The sequence below is a fragment of the Sinocyclocheilus grahami genome, unplaced genomic scaffold (assembly GCF_001515645.1).
Source record: "Sinocyclocheilus grahami isolate Dianchi unplaced genomic scaffold, SAMN03320097.WGS_v1.1 scaffold94.1, whole genome shotgun sequence".
NCBI lineage: Eukaryota > Metazoa > Chordata > Actinopteri > Cypriniformes > Cyprinidae > Sinocyclocheilus > Sinocyclocheilus grahami.
Window position 1 is genome coordinate 1,227,339 of NW_015505273.1, and position 25,604 is coordinate 1,252,942.

At 35.4% G+C, this 25,604-nt stretch overlaps 3 protein-coding genes across 3 annotated transcripts in view; 1 reads left to right on the forward strand and 2 right to left on the reverse strand.

Annotated features, from left to right (window-relative positions):
* LOC107587589 (troponin I, slow skeletal muscle-like) overlaps positions 1 to 3,980 on the reverse strand; it is a 6,233-nt gene extending 2,253 nt beyond the window's left edge. The window contains exons 1-6 of the mRNA XM_016275422.1: positions 3,943 to 3,980; positions 2,713 to 2,740; positions 1,782 to 1,788; positions 1,559 to 1,600; positions 1,166 to 1,297; positions 767 to 856 (exon numbers count right to left, since the gene is read on the reverse strand). Of these exons, the coding sequence (XP_016130908.1) occupies positions 767 to 856; positions 1,166 to 1,297; positions 1,559 to 1,600; positions 1,782 to 1,788; positions 2,713 to 2,720 (279 nt within the window). The 5' untranslated portion in view covers positions 2,721 to 2,740; positions 3,943 to 3,980. The remainder of the gene's footprint in view (positions 1 to 766; positions 857 to 1,165; positions 1,298 to 1,558; positions 1,601 to 1,781; positions 1,789 to 2,712; positions 2,741 to 3,942) is intronic.
* A 4,719-nt stretch (positions 3,981 to 8,699) lies between these two features.
* Positions 8,700 to 13,672, reverse strand: LOC107587588 (cysteine and glycine-rich protein 1-like). The gene is made up of 6 exons (XM_016275421.1): positions 13,588 to 13,672; positions 12,936 to 13,045; positions 10,191 to 10,359; positions 9,985 to 10,114; positions 9,574 to 9,667; positions 8,700 to 8,972 (listed from the first exon to the last, which is right to left on the reverse strand). Exons 2-6 carry the CDS (start codon positions 13,042 to 13,044, stop codon positions 8,896 to 8,898), a joined length of 579 nt encoding a protein of 192 aa, XP_016130907.1. The 5' UTR covers position 13,045; positions 13,588 to 13,672; the 3' UTR covers positions 8,700 to 8,895.
* A 5,352-nt stretch (positions 13,673 to 19,024) lies between these two features.
* Positions 19,025 to 24,668, forward strand: LOC107587624 (uncharacterized). The gene is made up of 4 exons (XM_016275472.1): positions 19,025 to 19,252; positions 21,739 to 22,469; positions 24,491 to 24,579; positions 24,661 to 24,668. The coding sequence occupies exons 2-4, from the start codon at positions 21,766 to 21,768 to the stop codon at positions 24,666 to 24,668; spliced, it is 801 nt and encodes a 266-aa protein (XP_016130958.1). The 5' UTR covers positions 19,025 to 19,252; positions 21,739 to 21,765.
* Positions 24,669 to 25,604: the final 936 nt, after the last annotated feature.

The following is a 25,604-nucleotide window of genomic DNA, read 5'->3' on the forward strand; positions in this document are numbered from 1 at the left end:
TTGGGTTCAAAACAACCCAACCGCTGGGTCAAAACAACCCAATCGCTGGGTTAAAACAACCCAATCGCTGGGTTTGTCCCTTTTTAACCCAGCGCTGGGTTATATTTAACCCAGCATTTTTTAGAGTGTATAAATAGAACTTCTTATATTAAAAACAATCAAGCCCTGCTCATATTTAAAAACAAAAAGCGAAAGTAACGCAAAAGTAATGTAACGCATTACTTTCCATAAAAAGTAACTAAGTAACGAAATTATTTACCTTTTTAGGGAGTAACGCAATATTGTAATGCATTACTTTTAAAAGTAACTTTCCCCAACACTGCGTATAATGTATATCAGTGTTTTTTTATAGCCAGTATAAAGGCATTTGTAATGCTTCATGGGATGAATATTTATTGGCACTTACGTTTTTTTCCCCCCTTCAGTTTTTCATATAATTTCCAGTTGTTGTTGTTTATTATTGTGATTCATCTTGGAACGTTGGAATTTTGTTTGTTTATTTTTTTTTATTCTACAGAGAAAATGAATGGGAAAAATACTTCCACAAGGTCGCTAAGCAAGTGGGCACTCATTGTAAATCACTACTGGTTCAGTAAGTATATCAGATAGTGTTTATGCTTTTAATATGGACTGATAAATGAATACTGGAAACTTGTTATTTTGTGTCTGGTTTCTGTTTCAGTGCAACTGGCCAAAAAAAACAAATGAAATAGACACATGGTGTGTTGTTGACTGAGCTGTATAAAGAGTTCAACTGTTTCTTTACTTCTCTTGTGTTGTGAAGCACTTTAGCCTCGATATCGTAGCGCTCCTCATCCACCACATCGATTTTAACGTGTAGTTCCCGACACAGCTCCTGATAGAGAGAATAAATATAGTGTTTACAGGCCTGCTGCTGTTTCTGCTGGCTTTGAATGTACATTTTCTAAAAGTATGATGGTGTCAGATGTTAATACATTGGTGCTTTTATATATACAGAGCTATAATATTGTTTGTTTACAATTCATATACAATGGTGCTTAAATAGCACTTTTGGGATACAGTAGTTTCCAAAAAACATGTTTTTTTCATGGATTTTTTTTGGTAATACTATGGTACTTTTTGTAAGGGATTCATTTATATTAATACCAGTAGTATGAGAGTGTTTTATGAGTTGTGGATGTACCTGAAGCTCAGCTAAAGACATGCCACTCGTCTGTAGCAGAGGAGCATTCTCAGCCAGATATCTCTCCTTCTCTGCCTCTTTATCTACCAGCTCCTGCTCTAACTCGTCCTTTGCTTTAGCTACCATAAGACTCTGCCAAACACACAGACACACACTCTTTAAGATCTAATATATCAATAGAAAATCAATATAATAAGCATTTGAATGCACTTTCTTCATTTCTGATGCTTGCTAAGTATTGCTTTTTTATTTAAATTATTTACTTTTTTTTAGCAACCCCCCAAAACACTCTATATGTGGCTTTTTTATTTTATTAATTGTTTTACAGGAAAGCACTACCTACATTGTTTTAAGAAAATGAAATATTTTAAATTTTTTGCAATGCAATTGTACCTTAAGCATCAGCTTGCGAGATGCAGAGATCTTGGACTTTTTCTGCCAAATTTAAAATAAACATTGGTTATATAGAGCAAACATTACATATGCTATCATATACTATCATATTCTCACGCCATAATATCATTTGTTATTGTTACAGTAGATTAGTTTGCTGATAGATTAGCTTGATCATAATGTCTTGAAAAAGTGGCATTCAACAATGGCTTTTCACTCTCACCTCTTGCCTGCAAAAGAATAAAAACACATGATTAGATCATAAAATATCATAATTTTTATTAATAACATAGCTTTTATTGTTAAGACATACAATGATGCCCAAAAGTCTGAGACCACAAGCGAAAATGCTTCTATTTAGCACTCCTTAATTGTATTTAATTTTGTAAATAATATTATAGTGATTATTATAATAATAATTGTATTAATAAATAATAATAAATTATTATTATTATTTATTATTATTATTATTAAATTGTACTAACTGAAGTGAAAAGAATTTGATACCCGGTAAATAATTTTTCAAAGTTATAAATAAAACAAAGATTATTGGAGTATGTTTTACAAGACTATTCACTTCAAAACATCAGGTTTTACTTCAGTGTGTTACTTGCCATTTATTTGTCTATTCATTTAAGTATCTTTAAAAAATTTTTTTTACCATTTCAGTTTTTCTACTTAAAAATATCATGTTAAATTCAGTGTGTGACTTGCCGTTTCTTTATTGTCTTTATATTATTTGTGAAATTTACTAGCAATTAAAAAAAAAAAAAAAAGTTCAGTTTATGTCTCTCTTTTTTATTAGATGACATGAACAAAACCTGGTTGTCCAGGTTATTCGGCATAAAATGAGAAACAAGAAAAATTAACTAATTAATGATTAATGCATTATTAATTTGATTATTAATAAGTGACCCAGAAACAGTGTAGAATCATTGTTTTTATATATATATATATATATATATATATATAATTCTCTGTCGCAGACGTTTGGACTCCATTGTATTCTATTCACACACTCCTAATCAGCCTATACTGAGGCCTTGAGTTAAGACAACACAGCCGGTAAATCCAAGAATAGAGCACATTTGTCGAGAGAGCCGTAAGACGTCTAGGATGGCGAACAACAGAAAGCAGAGACACAATATACTCACTCGGGCATCTTTACAATGGCGTTTCAACCTAGGAGATAAAAACAAAAGGCATTGTTTCCAAAGGGCAGGACCATTGGGAGGATCTTCAAGGTGCTCAAGTATCAGACAGCTTTTCCAGATTCAGACGTGCTAATCAGATGTCATTATACCTAACAGCAGTACTCTCACGTATTTGACTCTTGAAATCATTGCTGTTATGATATGTCGACCATTCAGTTGCTGCTTTTTAAAATAAATGAACTGATACTAATTGATTGATTTGGCGTCTGTTCTGCATCTGTTAACCACTTCAAAGTCCTGACAGTGGCCGTGATGAAGTGGACCCCGAGGAAAAAAGGTGTTGGCAGACGCCTATCGTGGCGCGGTGATTTCGGCATGTTAACTATGCCACACAGATAACAATCCCAGCTTTCTCCAGCCCATATCCACTTGCAGTGCACCATAAATAGACCCGCACCAGAGCTTCAGAGGCATTTACCCAGCCCAAGTTTCCGCTCAATGATGTTAAACCGGTCTAGCGCACTTAAAAAAAAAACAAAGTCGGTAAATTATGCAATATAATGAAAGCATAAATCTGGAACTGGATATGTTTATTTAACTGAACGCCAAAGGTGGTTTCCAAAGTAATGTTTTTACAATCTTTTGGTTTAAATGGTATTACGCAATTTACATTGAGGTTTTATGAAAAGCCAAAAGTAAATGTTTTGAATCAGGTTCATAAAAAGATCATTTTATAATTAAATTATCTGAGAAATAAAATCAAAGTGATTGGCGAGACGGAGAAAGATTATAACTTATTATCTATTATAAAACACTTTTGTAAATAAAATGCATACACTCTAAAAAATGCTGGGTTGTTTCAACCCAACTTTGGGTCAAATATGGACTAATCCAACTTTTGGGTTAAAAATTTAACCCAACAGCTGGGTTAGTCCATATTTGACCCAAAGTTGGGTTGAAACAACGCAGCATTTTTTAGAGTGTAAATTTGAAAGTACAAAAGTAATATTGACCACAGTCTCCCTAAATAAGTTGATCGATATGGTTTTTTCCACTGACACTTTCTTGAACCATTACATATGATGACAGTAATATTGAATATTTGGCTACATGTTTGGCAATATTAACAGACACCGAGCAGAAAATGCCCATGCAATTTTCAGATAAAAAAATATATATACATATTTCCTTAAACTTTCCTTAACAGGGAAGCAAACTGAATGAACTTACCTTGCGGTGCTCAGATGGGCAGAGAAATGATGCTCTAGAACAATGCCTCTCTTTTTTATTGTTCATCCTCTGCCTGTTACTGGATGATATTATTAGCACACACACGCACACAAAGCTTTTATGCAGCACTTGTGGAGGGCTGTTGTTGATAAGCCTTTTGCGGTACTTATCAGCCCATTAGACAGCTTTGGACTGGGGTTACTCATGATGATGCTTCGGGCCTGTCTCACAACCGAGATAAAACATTTTCATTTAAAGAAATTTCCATTGATCTTTTTAACGTGTCCACAATGAAGTTGCTTAATATTTCTATTGTTTGTGAGAGCAAATCTTCTCCTGAGAAAAAGTCTCTCATAATCCATGGGTTTTGGAAGAGATCTTCCTTTGGTTTTCATAGAAGAAGATGAACATTATCTGTCTGTTTATCAGTAGCAATTTGCTTTAGGGATAAACTTCACTTCATGGGTATCAGTTTTTGCCTTTCATATAATTTTTGCATTTATAAGATCATTTGAAGTACATTATGACTGCTGTTTCTCAAGTGTTTCTCCTCAGGCTCAGAAAAAGCCTCCACACTGTAAAAAATTATTTTTTTAAAGTTGTAAATAAAAAAGATTTTGGAGTCTGTTTTATAAGAAAATACTATTTCAGTATTTATAATTCAAAGTTTCTAGTACATTTCACAAATAATTACAAAGAAATGGCAAGTGACACATCGAATTAAAAATATGCGTATCAGTTTTTTCATATAATCATTTTTGCATTTATACAATCATTTTAAACACATTAAATCTGCTGCGTCTGAGATGTTTCTCTTGAGAAAAAGCCTCTAGCAACGGCATGGGTTTTGGAAGAGGTCGCAACAATGTCTCAAACTGGCCAAGAATCCAAAGCCTGCAGTCAAACGCCAGATATTTCAAACATATCTCATTAAATTCTCCTAAAATCAAATTATCTACTATCTATATTACTTTTATAGCTACAAACTTACAGTATGATAACTACTGATCACATTGTTTTTTGTTTTTCTATAGGAATTTTAGGAGAAACATCTGAAATTTAATGAAAATAAACTGAGAATGAAATGAAGTCTCATGAGCTATAAAAGAGCAACATCTTTATAAAACAATTTAATACACAATGGAAAGCGGTGAGATATTTGTGAGATTTTTTTTTTCTGACACATTGATTAGCTGTATGTTTCCTCAGTGGAACCATGCTCTGTGTTTGACCCTACGTCTGATTAAAATATTAACTGTAGACAACAACAATCTCTATGAGAGATTAAGACAGGAATGTAAAGTTGGCCATATGTCGGCTTAGCTAAACATAGAGCAGTGAGACAGCTGATACTGCCACTCTAGTGTTGTGAGATACTAAAAGCTATTTTGATGTCTCGAGATAAAAATGCATGTGTGCAATGCTTTCATCTGTGCTTAGGTTTTGCTAGCTTTCTCCAGGTGTACTTAGCAGTTATGTAACATCCTTCAGGTGTCATAGTCACAGAGATTAGCTGTTTTAGATGGTCATATCAGGCCTTGTTAAAGTCTGTACTTTCAAAATAGAGTGTCTTGCCACATAGATTTCCATTAGACGTGATAAAATAATCACTGAATTTGCATTCTTGCTTGTTTCAGTCTCTGTAGCCATGTAACCAAACTCTCTCTGGTTGCAGAAAGCATTCGAACAATGCTGTTTCTTGGCTGGATTTTGTTTGTGTGGGTGTGTATTTTAGCATTGCTTTCTCTTATCTACATGTCGAGCATCATTTCCAGGACCTGCTTTCTGAGAGACATATAATATGGGTTTTCTTCCATCATCCAGGTATTATACTATGACTCAGATGCTGTTATTGTGTCTAAACGGCTTCCTAGTATTATCTGCAACGTTACTAGCTGTAGAGAGCTCTAGAAGGGTCAGTCTGCGGGTAACACCTGTCCTGTTTACTCTCATGATGGGCTCTGCTGGATTTGGTTCTTGGCTGTTGTGGAAACCCAGGATTATAGATGCTGCATGCCAGTCGTGACCGGACCGTATTTAGAGCCGCTGTTGATATTGAACGTTGGTGTGAGAGGATTTAGCATCATTTTATATGTGCTTGTGTTATTTTTTGAATATAGAGGATTTTTTTGCCATGGCTTTTATGTGTGATGGGGACTGGGGCTAGTTGTCACATGTTTTCCAGGGAGGGTTTATTTATAGTCAGTTTCTGTATAAACAAAAACCTTGAAATATTGGCTACAAAAGCTATTAATCATTTCCATTTAACATTAACCAGCAAGAAAAGTTCATGTTTGACGATCTCTTCTGATAGTGGGGCATGTTGTCACATATATGGGGCAAGATGTTGATTTGAGAAGAATACCTTTTTTTAAATATGAAATGCTTAAAAAAATTATGTGTGTGTGTCTTTAATATGTTTTATTGGCTCTTTAATGATTTTCATCAAACTTTCCGCTAAACATAAATAATTTTATGAATTATAAAACTTTTTTTTTCTTCTGCTTACCAACATTCTTCATTATTTTCTTTTATGTTCCACAAAAGAAAGTAAGTGATACAGGTTTAAAAACAACATGAGGGTGAGTAAATGACGACTTTTTTATTTTTGGGTGAACTATCACTTTATTTTTATTATTATTATTATTATTATTTAATGAATTGAAACTCTAAATAAGAAACTAAAACTGCCAGTGGGTGGCAGTAAATGTCTTTATGAGTAAGCCATTGATTGATTCATTCATTCAATTCATTCAAACGGCTGATTCATTCAGGAATGAAGTAAATGGCTCTCTTTATGAATGGGCCATTGAATCATTGGTTCACCAGATTCGTTCAAAACGCGGATTCATTCAGAAACGTAAGACTGTGTTGCTTGGAGATGCACAACAGTTCTGCTGTGGCTTTATAGGTAATATTTTCATTGGCAAAACGTAGCAAAAGCAGACAAAATTGTAGCCTATAAAATATAACACAATATTAGCTACTTCTTTACTGAACTGTTGTTTAAAATCACATTTGCACTCATGCTATTCGGGACAAAAACAGCACTGATGTGATATTGCTATCGCTGCTCGTGTGATATCGCTAATCATATGATATAAATATGAGACTTTATAAAATTGTATGGCTTTATAAAATTTATAAAGCGGCCTTTTTGCCCCAATATCTTAATATTTAAAGGCATATAACTGCATTATAGGCTAATAATACTCACTGTGTTGTTGCCCTGCATCATGTTTGTCAACAGTCTGGGGCGGGTGCGATAACTGAGCTAAAATATTTTAATCGCGTTAATTTTCCGTAACGAATTAATTAAATTAACGCGCTAAAACTACAGCCCCAATATGGTGTATATAAATAATAAATATAACATTTATTTTAAATGATAAAACTGTATCATACAAAACACATTTGACAGCTTAATATATAATTTTTTTTATTTTTTAACCCTACAAGATACACATGTATATTAGTTGAAAGGATATAAAAGGACAAAATATATTAGTTTTGCACTGGGTGTTTGAAACCAACATACAAAACCATCACTGGAGAAATTTGACTTTTTCCCCCTCAAAATCTCATCTTTACTGACAGACCGTCTCTGTGTGACAACTAGCCCCGGTCTCCTCTACTGTACTGTTTTATAGAATCATTCTTCACATTGGGTCTGTTAAAAATTCAGACCTCCAGACAGCCAATTATCACCTGCTTTTTATAAACTGTTGAGCACTAGTAAAACCACAGGCCAGACTCCTGCAAGCCTTACTGTGCGTACAGAGTGGAAGAACTTTTATTTCTGCCCAGTTGTACTGAACTGACCAAGTGTAAAGAAAAATATACAAATTGTTCTTTGTGTATTGAAAACACATGAAATTCATAATGTCACAGAAATTTAAAATTGTGTTTCCAATAGTAGAATAAAATGTGGTGCCATCTGGGGATAGATTTATGCTTCTTCAGTGAGAAATAGTGGTTGTGTTTAATATTCGATTCAGCTCAATTCATATCTTTTTGACTCATTACTAAATCACACTGCCAAAAGCTGACACTTTTTTTTTTTACATTACATTATGCGTGAATGTCGTATTAAATGCCCCAAAAATAAAAAAATCACTAAATTACCTCGATTCAAAAACATACTTATTTGAAATATTCTTTACTGCATAATGTGTATTTCTGCATAATTCATCTTGATTCACATACTATTTCTAGACAATAGTAGGCATAATCTTGGCAGTAGCAGTACACTATTGTATTCTTAGCATAGCTTGTTTTTTTGATGATGGTGGGAATAGCCGTCTGGAAATTTGTTTCCTCCAGCAGCTGCTCTGAGACCAGTTTTGTTTATTCGTTTTCATTGTTTAATTCTGAATTTGTTAGTCTTTAGACTCTAGATGACAGCACTACGGTCTCTGTGATGTTGTTAGGCTTCTCTGTGAGTCTGTGGTCTCATTAGATCAGGCCCGTGACAGGCTCGAAGACATAAACACACTTTGTTCTCATCACACTTGTGTTTTTGATGTGTGTGTGTGTGTGTGTGTGTGTGTGTGTGTGTGTGATGTCATGGACAAAACAAGTCAGTCATTTGAGAGCGTATTCAAAGCTACTTTCAAACTGCGTCTGTTTACAAACATTTTTGACTCATGTTTGTTCAAATTATAATTGCATTCTTAGTTATTATACCATAATGCATGGCATAGCCCAGTCAGAGAAAGTCCTAAAAATAATAAATCCCAGTAAACATAAAAATAACCAAGTTTTATTATTGCAAAAATGTCAGTTGATAATAATATTTTGGATTTCACAATAAAACTGTTTATTAGATTTAGTACATACTGAGCACCAAACTGGGCACTTATATGTGTTTATAACATTTATCAAACATGTTTCTCACGAAAGTGACCAGTCTGTCCTCCTGGGTTCACCGAAGTCTGTATTTCTACTGTATTTCTACTGAGCGTGAGCCAGAGCACCAGCTCCCTGACCAAAGCCAAAGCCCTTCGGTCCAAAGTTCTTAGCATAGCACCCTGTATAAATAAAATATGAATAGAAATAGAAATAGAATTAGAAATAATGTTATTATAAATATAAATTGTATGCATATTAAATATAAGTAATACAATAAATAATGCTATTATAAATATAAATGATAGAAATATAAATAAAGATTAAATAAAGAACATTATTATGAATAGAATTTTAAATATTCTGTTATAGAAATGTAAATACTATATAAATAATTATAAATATTAAATAATAAAATAATTTTATTATAAATACAAATTCTAGAAATAAATACATGTTAAATAAATATTATTATGAATATACATTTAAATATTCTGTTATTAGAAATATAAATACTTATATTAAATATAAATAATAAAATGGCGTTATTAGAAATACAAATTCTATAAATATAAGTACATGTTAAATAAGTTACATTATTATGACTATACATTAAAATATTTTGTTATTATAGAAATATCATTAGAAATATAACTATAAATATGAAATAAAAATATGAATATGATTAATATGAATATTAATTGTTTATATTTCTGAACAAATCCTCAGTATCTTAATATCAAATAAACATACACACCTGTATGCATGATATTTGATACTGACCTTTACAGTAAATCTCTCCGTCTTTATCTGCCAGAGTTGTGGACTCCAGACTCTTTCCACACTTTGCGCATCTGAAGCAGCTCTTATGCCAAGACTAAAAGAGGAGAAAAGTGAGGCCCGATATGTCATTGTTGTCAGTCGTATGGTTAGCTTTTTTTGTCATGTCATGCTGGTTGACTGTATATAAAACATCAGACATGCTTGGATTGGCAGTGATTTTGTCAGTTTGCAGCATTATTTGGCTTTCATATGAGGGCAGGTTAGGACACAGAGTTATTATGTTTGCATTAAGACTACTTTGGCAACCAAGCCAAAACAATTAAGCCTTTTCTCCAAATTAATTCAGTATATCAAAGTTGGGTTAACCAGTTTGGTAAGGTGATAAGCCCAGGCAAAGAAAAACCAACTCACGTTTCCCCCTCCAACCACCTTCTCTGCCGCATACACGGCGTTTCCACAGCGAGGGCAAACATCCGAACCGCCGAGCTTCTGAGCGAACTTTGATGGGTTGGGGTTGTTGGTCAGACGATGGGATGTTTGCCTGTGTGACAGATACAGAGCGGCTACTTTAATGCACATTGGTAAAGACACAATGAAAATGAAAACATGCTACTAACCCAGCCGGTTTGATTCCCAGAGCTTCGCCCGTGTCCATGCTAAGCGTTCCCGCTCCTCCGCCAAAGCCGTAGCCTTTTGGGCCGTACTTCTTGCCGTAGCAGGACTTGCAGTAGATCTCGTCCTGATGCACAGCTACTGTTGTGCTGTCCAGGTTCTTTCTGCACACCACTGCAGTTAACACAGACATACATTCATGATCAAGACACTGTTTTTATACATTAGACAATTTGCTCTGTGGATAATGGATAAGAGCTGGCGCCAAAGGGGGCCACCTTGCACCCCCAAACGATTTAGTGTGCTCTCCCTTCCCCTGAGGTCTGTTCTAGCACATCACACACGTTTGAGCTTCCATGTTCAGTGTATTTGATGCACACTTTTTGTAACGATCACTCATTCATCTATTGTTTACTTTTATCTGTCGTCAGACTCTCTGAGATGTCGTTGTCATGACGCGTTCCTATGGGTTGCATCTTGCTTCGGATTTGACTGATAAACTGACCTTCTGACAGAGTGAGCTTCATGCTTTCTAACCATATCTCCACTTTTTTCCTTGATGTTGCAATTATTCTGCTTATTGTAAACTTACTGCTTAAGTTTATATCAGTAGTCCCATATTCATAATTGTGACCGCACAGTTTGTTTACAATGTCTACCATTGTAACATGTTTACATCTACCAATGTCTTTAACAAGATATGTGCATATATATATATATAGATAGAGAGAGTGGGGGTCTGAATACTTTCCGTACCCACTGTATATATACACACACACACAAACACACACACACATACTACTTTTTCTCTCTGCACAACTCTGTATACATGATTTTAATAACTTTAACGAACTTGAATTTTGCACTGGAATATACAATTATCGGATCGGGATTTGCTATCGGCACATACTCATTATTCAGCGACTCGGATCGGATTGGGGGCACAAAAAACCTGATTGGGACATCCCTAGTACATATACAAATTATACTGTGGGGATTTTATATGTATTATGAACTTATATCTTTATCTACCCAGAGAATGTATGTATGTGGAAATTGTATATCGCCTTGTAAGTTACATCACTGTTGATGTAATCTAAACTGAATCAAAAAGACTGTTGATACAGTAAGAGGATATTGTATAAGAGCTGTAAAATGGATGTGTATGGCATATCTCAGTTTGATCATGTCATAAGTAACAGTGAATGTGATGAAAAGTGTTTGAGTTCATATTGAGACTTTTGAAGCAAACTTTGGTGTCTCAACAAATCTGAGCACAGTTTGAGACCCTGTTGAGATCTCGTCTGAAACTCTAGACTAGTGGATGCAACCGAGTACTTTTTCTCTGGAGAAACATTTGGAAAAAACAGATATTAAAAACACAACCCTAAACATATACACTCTCGCTACTGTTTGGTAACGTACAATGTAAATGTGTCATCTACACCTAAACATTCATTTGATCCACAGATCTGCAGTCAGACGCAGAAGATGCACAGCCATAAAAGGCAGATGAATTCACCGGGATGTTCATTTGTACAACACCTAATATGGACTCGCTGTTAAACAGGAAAGATTTACTCGCTGCTCTGACTTTTATACAAACTCATGCCAGCTTTCCGCTCCGAGGACTTTTGTTGTTAGTTCAGAAGCACAAACTATTATTAATGATCCAACAGTTATTACTTGATTTACTAAAATAACTAAAACTAAATAGACTTAGTTTAAGAAAAACTAAAATGACAAAAAAACACAGAACAAAATTATTACAACTTTCTATAAAATTCAAAAGAAAATGAAAAAAATGTAAAATAAAAAAATCTAAATATTAATAAAAATAAGATCAAATAAAACTTTTGTCCTTAGTTAAGAAGCACAAACTATTAATGATTAATTTGTATATTTCAGGGTTATTATAGTTAACTAAAACCATTACAAATTGTTAATTGAAAATAAATAAATTAATAAAATATAAATGTATTTTATAAATACATTTATTTTATCTTATTTTATTTCAACAATTTTTTCACTTAGTTTAACTTGATGTACTACAATAACTAAAACTGAAACTGAAATAAAAATGTATAAATAAAAGACAAAATGACAAAAACACAACTAAATTAATCAAATTTCATTGTCTTCTTGTAGGACAGAAAAATAAATATTAAATAAATAATAAATGAAATCCACTGGCATTTGTGGAGATTTGTAATTTCCTCTGGGTTTGTGTCATGCTATCACAATCACAGCTGACAGTTTTGTTCAAAAACATTATATTATATTTTCCATGATATATATATATATATATATATATATATATATATATATATATATATATATATATATATATATATATATATATATATATATATATATATATATATATATATATATATATATATATATATATATATATATATATATATATATATGACTATCATAATTTCCGTTTTCCGGAACTAACACCCGGCTATCCGGCTAACACCCTCTCTCTGCAGGACGAACCCTCACCACCCATTTCCACACGGAGAATCTCACGCTCACATGCACATACTTTCTGCTTAAACTACTCCATTAGAGCACTGGAGGTGTCAGGTGAAAGTGTATGTGTGGATATGTGTCTGTCTCTAATAGATTTCGAACATCTGCTGCCATCTCTCACGTTAGTTCACATATTGTGATGTGAATACAGAGCATCAGTAACAGACAGTGTCACAGCAGGTCTCAGGTCAGCTGTGTGTGTGACTTACTGCACAGAAAGCAGGACTTGTGGAAGCTTTGCCCTTCACACTGAACCTCCTCTGCGAAATACACCGTCTTCTTACAGCAGCCACACTTGTTTCCTCCTCCCAGCGGCATCCTGACAGCATTAAAAAACATTAAAACACGGGCAAATTACAGACAGACAAAAACAGACATTAAAACGTCACAAATGCACATTAGGCCTTATTGCATTTGCATACGCACAATCATTTTTGTCATTTCTGTTGTGGATTTTATGTGTTTTCAGAGTTTCAGTTCAGTTTTCTTCATTAGGTACATTTTGACTAAATAAAGGGTCATTTGTCAATGCCATTGTTTTTAAATATTCCAAATGGCAACATGCTGGTTTTTGCAAGAATCTGGAAACTTTAGTACTAACATAAAAAAAAAGAATTGTGTTTTTATAAGCTAACATGAACTAAGATATAGAGAGAATATATTGCTAATTTATAGTTTATTTTAGCTAATGTATTAAATAGCATTAACAAATGGGATCTTATTGTAAAGTGTTATATACTCCATTTAGACTGTAAGTCTGATATTATACCAGGATAAAGGGTCGAAACACGTCTTTTGCGTCCTGTCTTTCCCACTGTTACAAAAACTTTATTTAATGGAGAGTAATAGTAAAGCTCTTACCTGCAGTGATAGTTTGTCTGGTCCACTAGAAGATCACAGAGTGTTCAGGAGAGTCTGAGTCCTCATATGAGTCCAGAGAGGATGAGACTGATGAAGAGATGAGGAGAGGGAGGGAAAACAGATGCAGAACGTGACAAAGGGAGAGAGAGAGACAGAGAGAGAGAGAGAGAGAGAGTCATTTCTAACCTATCTGGCTCTTTTCAAATCACTATTTGACAGTTTTCTTTTCATATTATGTCTGTTCTTTTCAGAACTGTAATGCTTTCAGGAAGACATGCAGTGTTGTAGTGACCCGTGAAATGTTTGGACGTGCGTTTTGACCTTAAACGGTGTTTGTTAGGAGGACTGGAGTCCCTCACCCTCCTCATACCAAACACAATGTAACACAGCTGGACCTGCTGCTGGAACCCAAAACTCAGATCTCGTAAGGAAATGAGAAGCAGAAGAATGTCAGCTAGTTAGTTAGCTAGTTAGCTGGTTAAGAAATAAAGCAGATCCAGCTTTATTTGAAAGCAGATTAAAGCTTTTAGGGAATCGAGCCGGGGTGTGTTTCCCAAAAGCATCATTAGCCAACTATGGTCGCAAGTTCTGCTGAACTATGCTGGTAACGACAGAACTTTTGGCCATACTTGCTTTCTTTGTGGAAACGCACCACCGATTAGTTAAGAAATAAAGTTAGTTAGAAATAAAGCTAGTTTAGTTAGTTAGTTAGTTAGTTAGTAAATAAAGCATATTAGTTAGTTAAGAAATAAAGTTAGAAATAAAGCTAGTTAGTTTTAGATAAAGCAGATGAGTTAATTAAGAAATAAACCTAGTTAGCTAGTTGTTAGTTTTAGTTAGATTGTTAAGAAATCAGATTAGTTAGGAAATGAAGCAGATTAGAAAGTTAAGAAATAAAGTTAGTTAGCTAGTGGTTGGTTAGTTAGTTGGTTAAGAAATAAAGCAGATTAGTTAAGAAATAAAACTAGTTAGATAGTAGTCGGTTACGAAATGAAGCAGAATAGTTAAGAAATAAGTCTAGTTAGTTTAGTTAGTTAGGAAAAAAAAAATTAGTTAGTTAAGAAATAAAGTGAGTTAGCTAGTTTAGTTAGTTAATTAATTAGAAAGACTTTATTGTCTGCTTTTGCACGTGGTTTGCATGTTTACAGCTATACATGAATATGATGCACCTATCCTGGCCAAGTAACAAATAAAAGATAAATATTAGTTAGTTAGTTGGATATTTGTCTGGATTTGACACACCAAAACAAGGGCAAATCATAATGACAAAGAAGTAGCATGGTAGTATGATAAGACTATACTATTCATACTATACTATACTATTACCATGAAATGCAGATGGTAATAAATTTGTAATCTGGTACAGTATATTTCAAAGTATCAACGTTTTACCATGGTACCACATTGCTCTCTATAAATTTGACTCTAATTTAACTCCAGATTCTCCTCATGTGTTGCATGTTCACTGCAGCACATGAATATTACAGCATGCATCTTCTGTCTCTGCCAAGAGTCTGTGAGCCTGCTGATGGTGCTGTTCTTCCGGCACGGATTCATCCGATCCAATGATTTCCTTCGATTGTCGATGCAAAGTGGGTGTTGGAAACTGATCCATAGCCTTGAGACTGAGCAAGGAAAGTCTTAAGCTCTGCTTCAGTTGTGTGTGTTACAAAGAAACCTTTTTATATATCGCTCTGTGGTCACACACATCTCCTCCGGACATCTGCTATGAGCACGAGTGTGTGACCAATGCATTAATCCACTGTTGGAGAAACACCCCAGCTCCACCTGTATAGATCTGCTAAGGGTTATTTTATATGCTATTTGTGCAGCAGCAGTATGTCTTAAATACTCATGGCACCGTATCGCCGTATGCATTGGCAGTAGCAAGTTCCTGTACTTGCTTGCAGCAGCAGCAATAATCTACAACTACAGCAATAACCAACAGCAGCAGCAATTCAGCAGCAGTGTAGCTGATCTGTTCCGCCAAGACCATTAACATTGTCACATCCATCACCATGCTAAAATGTTCCGAGAGTTGTCATGATTGAAATATATATATATATGCAGGTGAAGCAGGAGCTGCAACCAAACAAAGTAAAAAATAAAAATAAAAATAAAAAACTTCTGAGATGGTGCATGAAATGGAGATTGTTCCAAATTGGTCACTTGTCGCATTAGAAGGCAGCTGACTATGTAGACAGTGATAGGGTTTGGAGCAGTGTTTTTGTGCAGATGGGACAGTGTGCAGTGGACTGGACCATTAAGATTCCTGTGGCAAACAGCATCAAGTGTTTAAATCGTGTTAGTTGTATGACAGACAAGGGTGTGGGCCTGAGTGAATTGGATTAGGAGTGACTAGCTGTAAATGCCTGTAGATCGTAAGAGCCCGGTCTCGCATGTTGGATCCCTTTAGCCCACCAGCACAGAGTATTACAGCTATTAATGCTGTCACGCTATTGTGCTGTTTTCCTGATCTCATAGAAATCCACACTGACAGGGCCAGTTGAAATTTTTTTTTTCCTCACATGAGGTTGTTTTCCTTTGATAATTGTATGCATCACCTCTAGTAATTCACATTTCAAAAAGATTAAACATAATTACTTAATTATAGATTTCCTGTTTTATTCCTGGCTGGTTGTTAGTAATAGTGTCTGTGCTTAAGACTCAAGATGACAGATTTAGTTTGATTTCATGAAAACAGGTACCAGCTTGTTGAATATGGATTTAAAATGAGAACATTTAATAGTTTGTGGTCTCTGAGATTCTATGTTTTTGATTCTCTTGTCCTATGAGACTTCATTTATTTGATTGAAAATAGTCAACAACATTAATATGGTGAAATATTATCATTTTAAATAACTGTTTTCTATGTGATATATTGTAAAATATAATTTATTGCTGTGATCAAAGCTGAATTTTCAGCATCATTACTCCAGTCTTCAGTGTCACATGATCCTTCAGAAATCATTCTAATATGCTGATCTGCTGCTCAAGAAACATTTCTGATTGTTAGCAATTGTGCTGCTTCATATTTTTGTGGGAACTGATTTTTTGATGAATAGAAAGTTCAAAAGAACAGCATTCATTTGAAATATAAATCTTTTGAAACATCTTTACTGTCATTTCAGATTAATTTAATGCATCCTTGTTGAATAAAACTATCAATTTAATAAAAAAAATCATGTAGTAATAATAATAATAATACATTAAAAAAATTATTTACTAATAAAACAATGTATTTATTTATAATTTCTTTTTCGATACTTTTCCCAATGTGCTATATATAAAACCCTGTTGTCCTGTTCTCTGCTGCCTGACTGCAGGCTGTTGGATAAATTCGATCTGAAGCATCTTCTGGCTGGTTTGACCCAGACTCTCCTGCTCTCTCTCCCTCCCTGACAGACTCAATCTGACATAGTGAATTGGTCGTGTAGAAGTGGCAAAAAATAAATAAATTATTGAATCTGGGTCTTGGGTCTAAATTTAACAAACAAAACCAGGTCTGTTATATAAAGCCGAGACCAGTCACATAAGGACATTGACTGCTGCAGTATGAATATTATGTGCTTAAGATCCAAAATCCCCTGTCCACACTGATGAGGACCAAGCCTTTATGTATTTCACAACTAGAGATTTAGATTTTAAGAACAAAATGTGGTCTGTGTTTGCACATGCAAAATTGAGTTGTTGACAAGGTGTATGTGTAGGTTTATGTACAAAATGCATTTGCTTAGGTGTTTTGGGTAGCTACTACAGTAGGATGTCTCTTAAGTGGTTACTACAGTGTTATGGGTGGTTGCTAAGGAGATCAGGGAGGTTGCTAGGTAGTTGCTAGTTGGTCACCGGGTCGTTCGGAGTAGTTGTATGGGAGCTGCTAGGTAGGTAGTTGCTAGGATATTCAGGGTGGTTGCTAGGGCATTGCTATGGTGTTGTAGGTGGTTGCTAGTTGGTTGCAGGGGTGTTTGGAGTAGTTGTATGAGCATTGAGAGTTCCTAGGATGATCAGGGTGATTGCTGGAGCATTGCTAAGTATGCTATGGTGTTGTAGGTGGTTGCTAGGGTGTTGCTATGTAGTTGCTGGGATGTTCAGGGTGGTTGCTATTGCTAAGTATGCTATGGTGTTGTAGGTGGTTGCTTGGGTGTTGCTAGTTGGTTGCTGGGGTGTTTGGAGTGGTTGTATGGGCATTGCTAAAGGGGTCATATGAAGCTATTTAAATTTTTCCTTTCTCTTTGGAGTGTCACAAGCTCTTGGTGCATAAAGAAGATCTGTAAAGTTGCAAAGACTAAAGTCTAAAATTCAAAGAGATATTCTTTATAAAACTTGAGATTCAACCATGCCTACTTAAAACGGCTCATTCTAACACTCCCCCACATATCTACCTCACTGTGTTGGAAGATTTGCATAATGCTGCCCAAATGTTCCTACAAAGAAAGAAGGCGTAACTTTTATTCTCGCTGTAGTATTGCTGCCGCCGCCGCCATGTCGTAAAGGCGCTGTTTGTTTCGTTGTGAAAGCGAAACTACTTTGTTTGGTCTTCCAAAAGAGGACGATATCACTTCGTCATGCCTGGAGCTGATCCGTGCTGGTCACTGAGGAAATACTTCAGCTTCGCACTGTGGATCGCCGGATCGGCTTTCACCGTGGATGAAGCGGCATCATCGTCACATGTGGTTGCCGCAGGCATCACAATATGGTAAGGGACGTAACATTTCCGTCACACTCTTGAGGAATTCGGCCAATCTCAACGCACTGGATAGCTGGCCAATCAGAGCACACCTCGCTTTTTCAGACCGATGAGCTTTGTAAAATTCAACATGTTTCAGAAAGGCGGGGCATAGAGGAGAAACAATAATGTACAGTATGTGGAAAATAATGTGTTTTTTGAACCTTAAACCGCATAAACACATTTCGTTACACCAAATACACAAAATAATGTTCTTTTTAACAGCATCATATGACCCCTTTAAGTATGTTATAATGTTGTAGGTGGTTGTTAGGGTGTTGCTAGGTAGTAGCTAGGATGTTCAGAGTGGTTGCTAGGGCATTGCTATGGTGTTGTAGGTGGTTGTTGGTGTGTTCAGAGTGGTTGTATGGGCATTGCTAAGTAGTTGCTAGGATGTTTAGGGTGGTTGCCAGGGCATTGGTATGATGTTGAAGGTGGTTGCTAATGGGATGCTGGGGTGTTCAGAGTAGTTGTAGGTGGTTGCTAGGCTGTTGCTATGGTTTTGTGGGTGGTTGCTGGGGTGTTCTGAGAGGTTGCTAGGTTTGCTTGGCGATTGCTGTGAGTGGGTTGCATAATGCCAATGGAAATGAATAGTAATTTGGTGTAATTTAATGTTGAATGCATGCTGTCAAGGGCACGTCCTCAAAAGACTGCTTTTGCCATGATGTCATGATGACAAACATAAACATGAGCCGCTGGCATGAGGGCGTGTGTCTGGGTTTGAGGAAACACTGTGTCAGTGTGTCTCTCGCTGAGGGGAGGGAGAGCAAATGTCTCCTGCTCTCTATTTGTCCTCCTCATTGGCTTGAAACGTGTCCTCGCTGGCTGTCCTGCATGTCCAGATGTCTTTAGTCTCCGCCTTCCCTTGAGATTCTGCAGACAGCAGTAAAGGTTATCACAGGGATGCTGTAGGAATTCACAGCAACTCTTTAACAAGAGGTGAGATTTAATGGCTTATATTCAAAAGTGCATACAGTCTGAATGGTTTAGGCTTTTTTAGGTTGTGCGTTGAGTATTTTGGGAGAGATCACAGATGTGTTTATGTCTCTATCGGTGTGTGTGGTAGACAGAGAATTCAATCAGCAGCTGCTCAGTAGTTGTTTTCTGGGGCACTTCTCTAAAATCCTCTTCCTCTGAGCTCTGGACTGCTGTGTCATGATTACTCCAGTCTGGATGAGGTGCCTGGCTCAGCATTTGTATTGATTTATTGTGAGACTGAAGTAATGCTGTCATATACATGAGTTCATTGTGATGTGATTCGCTCAATGTATTTTTCAGGTGCTTTTTTACCATTTTTTTTTATGTTGCATTAGGTTTATTTGTTGCTTATAAGGGAGAACAGGGCTAGTTGTGACAGTTTTTTGCTTATTTCACAGAAAATATTTATTTTTGAATGATTATATCCGTAAAGGCATATAACTGGAAGCATACAATGATTTAATATAGCGGGGCATGTTATCACACTATTTGGGGTAAGTTGTCACAATGGGAGCCTGTTGTTTATTGACACTGATCTGAGAAAATTAACTTTGTTTGAATTATGAAATATTGTCTGAAGTAAAATAAAGTCATCTTACACAGCATCTGTATTTAATCTGTAGAAATTGTTATGAATTTGTATTTATGTTTAACCGTTATCATCTTTATAATATACTTTCACTACATAGTTGCATGTGTGTGTTTTATTGTGAATAGGAGTTTATGGAGTATAACAGGACATTTTGCTCTATAGTGACTGAGCTATATAGCCCTTCCACATATGACAACTAGCCCCGGTAATCCATTCCACATAAGCAACATTTTAGGTCAGTTTGAGTTGCTGTCTTTGTCATATAAATTACAGCCAAGATGTGTGTACATACACACCCCACATGTGGTGCCATGGTGGCTTGGCCATATTTCCAAATTTGTCACTTGTCAGTGCAGATAATGAGCACTAATAGGATGTGACGTCTCTGTTAGGTCACCAGAGCCCTAAAGGGTCTCATTATCAATATCTCTTTCATCAGTCCTCACAGAGCTGCTGCTGATCTGGAATCAGGGCTAGTGACCTACAGAAATCTGCAGACGTTAAATGCAGAATCAAGTGTTAATACAGTCCTAATTTCGCTTGATTGCAGTTGTTGCTGCTAAGGGTGGCCCAACCAGTTATTAGGTTTAGGGGGCAAACACTTTTTCACACAGGGCCATGTAGTTTTGGATTTAGTTTTCCTTAATAATAAAAACCTTCATTTAAAAACTGCATGTTGTGTTATCTTTTACTAATATTTAAATGTGTTTGATGATCTGAAACATTAAAGTGTGACAAACATGCAAAAAAATAAGAAATCAGGAAGGGGGTCAACACTTTTTCACACCACTGTATATGACCATTGTTATAGATTTATGTGGCCATGAGCGATCGCTACAGTCATGTGACTCAGTGGTTCTTATGGCACAGGATAAATCAAAACACTTAATTTGAGCAGAAGTGGACAACAGTGAGACTCTACAGGCACAATAGAGGACCTATTATTGGGAGGAAGGGATCAGTTTTGGTGCCAGTCACTGGAAGAGCTTGAGAGATGGCAGACAGGGCTAGCAGTGCATGCTGGGAGTGCCAAGTGGTGCCAGTCTGTCAGCAGACCTCTGATCAAACCCCTCCAGAGAAGAGCAGCCGGTCCGGCCAAAACGACTGCCGTGTGTCACTGAGTCCTAATTATTATCAGCTATGCAAATGAGCTTGAAAGAGGGGAAAAATAAATTTAGTGCTCTATCTGTCTATCTGTCTATCTGTCTATCTGTCTGTCTGTCTGTCTGTCTGTCTGTCTGTCTGTCCATCCCAACAGCCACTGGATGGTTTTATTTTATTTTATGACATGAAATTATGATTTTAAAAAAGCATTTAAAGTATTTTTTATATATATATATTTTTCTATATTCATAAATGATTAAAATGTCCTAATTTAACTATATTCATTTAATAACTATCTTTCTATATTTCCCCTACCTCCACTGATGAATTACCTTTTTATTTTAATTTATTCTGTACTTTTGTTTACATTTGATTAATTTTGTATTCGTAAAATGCAAGAACACTGTGTGTGTTTTTATTTTATTTTAAATAAATTTTATTGATTTGTTTTACTGTCTTCTCTTGTAATTTTTATATTTTTATTTATATTATGTTTTTATATTTATTATTTATACTTGCACAACCACTGATTATTTTATTATATATATTGTAGTATTTATTTGCTTCTTTCTCGTCTCTTGTTCTGCATGAGAGTAAACCATCCTGAAGATGCCAATCATGCCATCTTGATGTTGATGTCTTGATCATTTCCAGTCATGATGTTTCGATAAATATGAGTAAATATAGTCACATTATTAGACAAAAAAAATCTCTCTAAATCTTATCATGTTCTCTTGACGTCTTCTCCCAGAGCTTCATCTCGTGATCTTCCTCGACTATGAGCAGTGGTGTGAACCTGAAGACGATGTCCCAGAGCGGCTCTGGTATTCCTCTGCCGCGGAGCCTGACCAGCCTCTCCAAGCAGGACACCAAGGGCTTGAGCGGCACTTTACTGAGTCCTGCTGCCCAAAACCAGCTGGCTCCGCGAATTTCCTCGCTTTCTTCCTCAACCTCATCCATATCTTCTCAATCGGTCTCAAAGGAGTTACTCAAAGAGACCGGATCGAGAACTCAGTCCTCACAGAGAGCTCAAGGGACATCTGGTGGCACAAACAGGCCGTCGTTTGCTCCCCGTTCGGCCCACAGCAGCCCACATGTGCCCAAACGAGAGATGATCCCGTTCAAAAACAACCTCCGGAGGGGCTCGTTGCCCCAGGATGGATTCAGAGACATGGAGAGACACTCCAACAAGAACTGGAGATCTGGCCATCATCACTTCAGGAGTCTAGACAATGAGGTTGTTGAATCTTCTAGAGAGCACCAGACGCGTCAAGGCCTTCGCAAGCCAACCAATGGGAACGTCATTTGGGAAACGTTAACTGGTGTTCAAAGGGACTGTCAGAAGCAGCGGATGAAAATGCTGGTTCGTGGTGATGGTAACAGAGGAACAATTGCATCTAAATCCCAGGTGAACTTCTCAAATGCGTATCCTGCAGGAAGGGAGTCTCCACGCATGGCGGCAGTGGCACCTTTCAGATTCAGGTGAGATTTCAGATTTTTTTTTCAAATTTATTGCTATTGGTTCTATTGGACATATGTTGCCAATATTAAAATGTGCATGCTCAATTTCTCTGTTTTTTACATTTAAATGACTTTGGCTGTCATCTGATGCATGCTTTATATAGGCTTATATTTATAATTATAAATAAGTATTGGCTTACTGTATTGGCCAGAATTTTAATATTGGTGCATCAAAGTCAAAAAAATTTTTTTTATGTAATTTGTGTATGTAAAATTTAATGCAAAATTTTAATATGAAAATATATTTCAAAAACACTGATAATTAACACTGTACATTTAACACTATTTTACAGTAACACTGTTAAATGTAAACTTCAGCAAAACTAGAAAATAAATATTAATTTTTATACTATGTTGTGATGCCTAAATTCACTTCTTGCATTTAAAATGATTTATTTTAGTTTTTGGTGTTTTATTTTTTTGATTATTTAGACAAAAAGTATTGTAAATAGTATAGGTTTTTTATATAAATAGTAATAGGCTTATTTTTATAGGCTCATATTTATAATTATAAATAATCATTAGCTTACTTGCATTGGCCAGAATTTTTATATTGGTGCATCAAAGTCAAAAAATGTCCATTCAAATTTTTTTATTTCAATATTATATTAAAAAATGAAATTTAAAATGATTTGACCAATAATATTGCTATATACAATATGTGACCTTGGAGCACAAAAGCAGTCTTAAGTCGCTGGGGTATATTTTTAGCAATAGCCAAAAATCATTAGGATATTAAGTAAAGATCATGTTCCATGAAGATATTTTGTAAATTTCCTACTGTAAATATATCAAAACATTAATTTTTGATTAGTAATATGCATTGCTAAAGACTTCATTTGGACAACTTTAAAGGTGATTTTCTCAATATTTAGATATTTTTGCACCCTCAGATTCCAGATTTTCAAATAGTTGAATCTCTACCAAATATTGTCCTATCCTAACAAACCATACATCAACGGAAAGCTTTTAGATGATGTATAAATCTCAATTTCGAGAAATTGACTCTTATGACTGGTTTTGTGGTCCAGGGTCACATACGTATAATTCTGTGTACATGTATATATATATATATATATACCATTCATTCTTTTGTTTACACGGATCAGTCGTCCTGGTCCTTTTGCAGAAAAACAGCCCCAAAGCATGATGTTTCCACCCCCATGCTTCACAGTAGGTATGGTGTTCTTTGGATGCAACTCAGCATTCTTTCTCCTCCAAACATGACAAGTTGAGTTTTTGCTACAAAGTTCTATTTTGGTTTCATCTGACTATATGACATTCTCCCAATCCTCTTCTGGATCATCCAAATGCTCTCTAGCAAACTTCAGACGGGCCTGGTGCAGGTCTACAATTTTGTTTGTGGTGTCCTTTGACAGCTCTTTGGTCTTGGCCATGGTGGAGTTTGGAGTGTGACAGTTTGAGGTTGTGGACAGGTGTCTTTTATACTGATAACGAGTTCAAACAGATGCCATTAATACAGGTAACGAGTGGAGGACAGAGGAGCCTCTTAAAGAAGAAGTTACAGGTCTGTGAGAGCCAGAAATCTTGCTTGTTTGTAGGTGACCAAATACTTATTTTACCGAGGAATTTACCAATTAATTCTTTAAAAATCCTACAATGTGATTTTCTGGATTTTTTTTTCTCATTTTGTCTCTCATAGTTGAGGTATACCTATGATGAAAATTACAGGCCTCTCTCATCTTTTTAAGTGGGAGAACTTGCACAATTGGTGGCTGACTAAATACTTTTTTGCCCCACTGTATATAATATATTCTAATATTAATGGAGTTATAATTGTATAGCGCTGCACTGTATGATCAGCTATTGTCTCATTTGTGGCTACTATTTTTGTGTAAAATTATATGCTGAAATAAAGTCTCATCCTCTGAGCAATAAAAATTCCCTTAAGAATTAATGCTTCAAAGACACGTGATTCCTTTCTTGTTAAGGTTTTGTCTGTCGTTCTTTCTGTGCCTCAGGCTGCAGGTTGGAGAAAACACTGAAGCTGCTCTTGAGGATCTGAGTGATTGTTCCTCAGACTCTATGGAAGTGTGCTGTGAGGATTTGGGTGAGTCTCTCCTAAAAATATTCCAATATTCATGACTGCAGCATTTTTTTTTCTGGAATGGCCTTTGCATTTCTCATACAGGACTGTAGATGTTAGTGAGAATAGGTCTGAGACTGTGGTTACTAGTATCTGATATCTTCACAGTACTTTTGTGTGAGGGATGCTATGATTCAGATTGATCAAACTATAAGCAGATGCTGGTGTGGTCAGTTACGATTGGTATCCGTGTGTGGGGATGCATGTCATTGCTGATGTATGTTTCTGCCGTCTGAAGCTCTTTCCAGATTCTTGATGGACTCAGTCAGACCACATGTAGAGCTCAAAGATCAGTGAAATACTCTCAGTCCATGTTGCCAGGTATGCTAAAGAACAGAGACCAATCCATTGATTTGGGATTGTATTCCGTACTTTGACAAAGTAGTGCAATGGTGTTTTTGTAGAAGATTGTTTTCAAGAAATGTCTTTAAGATGTTACATGCCTTGACAGTGTGTGGAAAGGTTTGCATTTGTAAAATTAGCTGTTGTGACAGTTGTGTATCCATCAACGCTTTTCATACTTAACAGTGGGTTTTGTTGCTTTTAGGCATATACATTATTTTCCATGAAACTGCAATGTGTGCATGTCATAGAAAATATCTAATATAACATCTGATATTTTAATTATATAATTTAAAAAAGATCAGAGCTCCTTTGTGAATCTCATATTTCACCCCCCAAAAGGATATTTTTTTATTTGTTTTTAGTTTTTTAGTTTTTGCATCACGAAAATGATATCTAATAAAAAATTTAAAAAAACGTTTTTTACATTTTTTAAAATCAGAATAAATTTTTTTCTTTTTCATTACTGTAATCTGTACATACTGTAATAAATTAAATAAGTAAGGTATATTATTTTAATTGTATATTTTTAAAGTACAAATGTATCTATATATATACTTAATATATTTAATATTCATATACCTGTGTGTTTGTGTGTGTGTGTGTATGTGCATATATATATATATATATATATATATATATATATA